Consider the following 5,000-nt stretch of genomic DNA (forward strand, 5'->3'; position numbering starts at 1 on the left):
TTTATCATGTAACTCCCCCCGACATTATTCCGGCCAAAATGCATCACCTCACGTTTATCCGGATTAAATTCCCTTTGCCATATATCTGCCCAATATCCCAGCCTATCGATATCCCGTTGTATTCCCAGACACTGATCCTCACTGCCCGCCAATCCAGACATCTTAGTGTCATCTGCAAATTTGCTGATCGTACCACTTACTGCCTCTTCCAAGTCATTTATATCTCCTACGAAGAGAGGAGGTCCCAGTACTGAGCCCTGCGGCACACCACGGGTGACAGACCTCCAGCTGGAAAAGGACCCCTCCACTGCTACTCTCTGTCTCCTCTTAGCAATCCAATTCTTAATCCATTCAGATACCTGGCCTTGTATCCCATGAACCTTAATCTTATAGAGGTCTATAAAATAATGAGGGGCACAGATCAGTGAGATAGTCAATATCTTTTCCCCAAAGGTAGGGGAGTCTAAAACTAGAGGGCAGAGGTTTAAGGGGAGAGGGGAGAGATACAGAAGGGTCCAGAGGGGCAATTTTTTCACCCAGAGGGTGGTGAGTGTCTGGAACGAGCTGCCAGAGGCAGGAGTAGAGGCAGGGACCACTTTATCTTTTAAAAAGTGTTTAGACAGTTCCATGGGTAAGGTGGGTATAGAGGGATATGGGCTAAACACGGGCAATTGGGATTAGCTTAGGGGTGTAAAAAAGGGGATAGTATGGATAGGTTGGGCCGAAGGGCCTGTTTCCATGCTGTAAACCTCTGTGACTCTACCTGTGGTGAGGGGGATTCGAACCCAGGCCATTCGCTGAGTTTCTGGATAAATGTCAAGTCGATAATAGCACCAGGCATCTCCTCTCACATTACACTCCTTCCTCCCTGCGCTCATTATCTCCCTCTGTCTCTCTCTCTCTCACATTCCCCCCCTCTCTCTATCTCTATTCCCACATTCGCCCTCAATCCCTCTGTCTCTCCCTCCCTCTGTTCCTCTCTGTCTCTCTCTCTCTCTCTCTTTCTGTCTCTCTCTCTCTGTGTCTCCCACTTTTATTCACTTTCTCTTTCTCTCTCTCTCTCTTTCTCCCTCCCCTCCTCTCTTTCTCTCTCTGTCTCTCTCTCTCACACACATTCTCTCTCTCTGTCCCTCTTTCTCTGACCCCCTCTCTCTTTCTGTTTTTCTCTCTCACTCTCTTTCCCTCACACACTCTCTCTCTCACCTTCCTTCCCTCTCTCTTTCTCTGTTCCCCCTTTCTCTCACTTTCTTTCTCTCTCTCCCTCTCTCTCAACTCCCTCTTTCTCTCTCTCTGCCTCCCTCCCTTTCTCTCTCACACTCTTTCTTTCTCCTCCAACCTCCGTCAACCCTCTCTCTTTGGCACATTCGAACCCTCCCTACCCCTGACAATTTCCTCAACCCCCTCTCGTCTCCCCACCCTCCCTCCTGCCCACTCGCCTCTCCCACTGCAGAGTAACAGCAAGACTCCCTCCCCTCCCTCCCCTCACCCCCCAACATGGCCTCTCCCATTGAGTGTTGCTGAGGGGGGGAAGTGGTTCTGGGAGTGGGTAGGTTGTGGTGGGGGTGTCGGGGGGGGTAGAGGGGGACGGAGTGATGGAGATGGCAGTTGTGGGGGGATGGGGGGGGTCCAACTGCCCTGGGTCCTGGGCGTGGCAGACTGGCGACAAGGACAGGAAACTTGGAAAGAGGCGGAGCAGAGTTGGAGCACGACAGGGTGAAGGCCACCATGGTCAAATAGCCCAAGGGTCACAAGGGCTGGGAGCTGGACCCCACTGAGCAATGAGGACATGGAACAGAATCAGGGAAAGGTTTCTCTCCCCATTCCCCACCCCAACCATCACATACGCGCACACACATACACACACAAACACAGTGAGCAGTTTTGGGTCCCCCGTATCTCAGGAAGGGTGTGCTGGGCCTTGGAAAGGGTCCAGAGGAGGTTCACCAGAATGATTCCCTGGAATGAAGAGCTTGTCCGTGTGTGTGAGGAACGGGTTGGGGGACTCTGGGTCTGTCCTCGTTGGGAGTTTAGAAGGATGAGGGGGGAGGGAGGGGGATCTTATTGAAACTTACAGGATACTGCGAGGCCCCTGGATAGAGTGGACGTGGAGAGGATGTTTCCACCAGGAGGGAAAAACTAGACCCAGAGAGGGCACAACCTCAGGCTGAAGGGACGATCCTTTAAAACAAGAGATGGGGAGGGATTTCTTCAGCCGGAGAGTGGGGAATCTGTGGGACTCTTTGCCCCAGAGGAGGGCGGGTCACTGAGTGTCTTTAAGACAGAGATAGATCGGTTCCCGATTAATAAGGGGATCAGGGGAGGAAAAGGGCAGGAGAACGGGGAGGAGAAAAATATCAGCCGTGATAGAATGGGGGGGCAGACTGGATGGGCAGAGTGGCCTCGTTCTGCTCCTATATCTTGCGGTCCAACCACATTGCTGTGTCTCTGGAGTCACATGGAGGCCAGACCCGGGTAAGGACGGCAGATTTCCTTCCCGAAAGGTGGGTTTTCCCGACACCGGGTCACCCGTAGATTCTTAATCCCGGAGATTATTTTATTGGGTTGGGATTCCGCCGTGGTGGGAATGGAATCCGGGTCCCCCAGAACATTGGCTGAGCCCCTGGATTAATAGCCTAGTGATAATCCCACAGAGACCATCGCTTCCCCGTCACCAATCCAACACGGCCTCCCTCCTTCTGTAATCTGTACCCCGGATTGAGAAAGGGGAGTGTCCCCACATTCCTTTCTCGCCACCCCCTGCGAACGTGCCCCCCCCCACCCCATCCCCACCCCACCCCAATCCTTGTGGGCAAACACACCCAGGGTCCCTCCGTTCTTCGGAACCCCCCCCCTCAGTCCCAGACCTTTCACAACGTCCATCCTTGTTCATTCCCCCTTCCAAAGCCTTCTCACCCGGCGCTTTTCCGGGCTAAACTGCGTCTGCCGTTTCTCCGCCCGTGTGACCAGCTCGCCCCCATCTTCCCGCAAACCCAGGACACTCGGGGTGGCACAGGGGGGTGAGCCCTGCTGCCTCGCCGCGCCAGGGAGCCGGGTTCAATTCCCCGGGCTCGGTTCTGCATGTTCCCCCCGTGTCTGCGTGGGTTTTTCCCTCTGGGGCTCGGTGCTGCATGTTCCCCCTGTGTCTGCGTGGGTTTTTCCCTCTGGGGCTCGGTTCTGCATGTTCCCCCCGTGTCTGCGTGGGTTTTTCCCCTCCGGGACTCGGTTCTGCATGTTCCCCCCGTGTCTGCGTGGGTTTTTCCCTCCGGGGCTCGGTTCTGCATGTTCCCCCCGTGTCTGCGTGGGTTTTTCCCTCCGGGCTCGGTTCTGCATGTTCCCCCCGTGTCTGCGTGGGTTTTTCCCGCCGGGCTCGGTTCTGCATGTTCCCCCCGTGTCTGCGTGGGTTTTTCCCTCCGGGGCTCGGTTCTGCATGTTCCCCCCGTGTCTGCGTGGGTTTTTCCCTCCGGGGCTCGGTTCTGCATGTTCCCCCCGTGTCTGCGTGGGTTTTTCCCTCCGGGGCTCGGTTCTGCATGTTCCCCCCGTGTCTGCGTGGGTTTTTCCCTCCGGGCTCGGTTCTGCATGTCCCCCCCGTGTCTGCGTGGGTTTTTCTCTCCGGGCTCCGTTCTGCATGTTCCCCCCGTGTCTGCGTGGGTTTCCCTCCGAGCTCCACCCACCCCCCAACCACAGTCGGAAAGACGGGTACAGTTCCCCGTGCTAAACCCTCCCTCAGTGTAACCCGGACTGGAGGGCGGCGATTTTTCTCAGTAACTTCATTGCCGTGTCAATGTCAGCGGCTCAAGGGAGAAGGTTTCAGTGTTTAACCTCGCTGCTGGCCACTCAGCCCATCTCTCTCTGTGTCAAACTTACTAATCCTACCCCGCTCCCGACTCCCCACCTCGTCATCGCCAGAGAGAGAGAGAGAGAGACGGAATATTTTGCAACGAGGATTTTTATTGAAAATTTAGCTGGAAGTTGGAGTCAGCACCGATCGCAAACGGACAACTCTCTGCCCATCCGCTTGTCCACTCTGTGTCCCCCCACCCCCACACCCCCCCGACCCCGCCTCTCGTTACCGTCATCTCTCCAACGCTACAACCCTCCCCTCCCCTTCCCTACCAGGCGGCAAGCTCCCAACACCACATTCCCTCGGGGTCTGACACTTCCCCCCACCACCCCCACCACCCCCCCCACCTTCCCCCCCTCCGTCAGGTCTGGAGGACACGGCCAGAATTCCCCAGCCCCGATGGAAAACCACTCGGACGCACCGGTTTCTGGGCAAGGGGGGTGTCCTCCCCCTCCCCCCTCCCCGCAGGGTTTTTACCGGGAGGGAGAGGGGAGTTGGAAATGGGTGGGGGGGGTGGGGGGGTTCCCCCCACTCTTTGTCGGGAGGGAGATGGGGGATAGAAAGTGGGTGGGTGATTGTGGGGGTCACCCCACAGTTTGTTGAGAGGGAGAGGGGAGTAGGAAGTGGGTGGTGGGGGTCGGTTTTTGGGGAGGGTGAAGGGTCCCACGGTTGCGGGAGGGTGGGTGGGGGTGGGGTGGGGGTGACAAGTGAGGGCGTCGGTGCTGGGGGTGGGGGTGGGGGGCGCTACTGAGAGTTTAGCGAGTTAGCCAGTCCCGTACAGTGTGGGCCAAAGATTGGGTTGGGGGGCGGTTTGGATAAAGGGGGCTCTTGGGAATGGAAGGATTGGAAGTTTTGTGGGGGGTGGGGGGGTGATTGGGGAACCAGGGGTGGGGGCCAGGGAAGTGCCCGCCCCACCCCCACAACCCCCGGCTCTGATTTTTAGCCGCAAACTCAATGGTTGGCCATGATCTCCTTGAGCCAGTCGAGGTGGGTGTAGATATTGGTGTAAACGGCGTACGTGTCGGCCCGACAGGCCTCGTCGTAGGAGAGGATGCCGGCGGCGTACTCCACGCCCCCCTCCTCCACCACGAAGGGGGCGCCCCGGTCCCCCCGGCACACGTTCTCCTCCAGCGCCGAGCGCTGGGTGCAGAACAGGTCG

The 5,000-nt window shown here is 57.3% G+C and overlaps 1 protein-coding gene across 1 annotated transcript in view; it reads right to left on the reverse strand.

Moving 5' to 3' along the window:
• Nucleotides 1-4,770: 4,770 nt before the first annotated feature.
• The window catches only part of LOC145338766 (haptoglobin-like), a 6,779-nt gene continuing 6,549 nt past the window's right edge, over nt 4,771-5,000 (reverse strand). The window contains exon 5 of the mRNA XM_080183154.1: nt 4,771-5,000. This exon is cut by the window's right edge and continues 568 nt beyond it. Coding sequence (XP_080039280.1) covers nt 4,793-5,000 — 208 coding nt within the window. The 3' untranslated portion in view covers nt 4,771-4,792.

This window comes from Carcharhinus amblyrhynchos, unplaced genomic scaffold, assembly GCF_965287045.1.
Source record: "Carcharhinus amblyrhynchos unplaced genomic scaffold, sCarAmb.v2.hapA chromosome_167, whole genome shotgun sequence".
Taxonomy (NCBI): domain Eukaryota; kingdom Metazoa; phylum Chordata; class Chondrichthyes; order Carcharhiniformes; family Carcharhinidae; genus Carcharhinus; species Carcharhinus amblyrhynchos.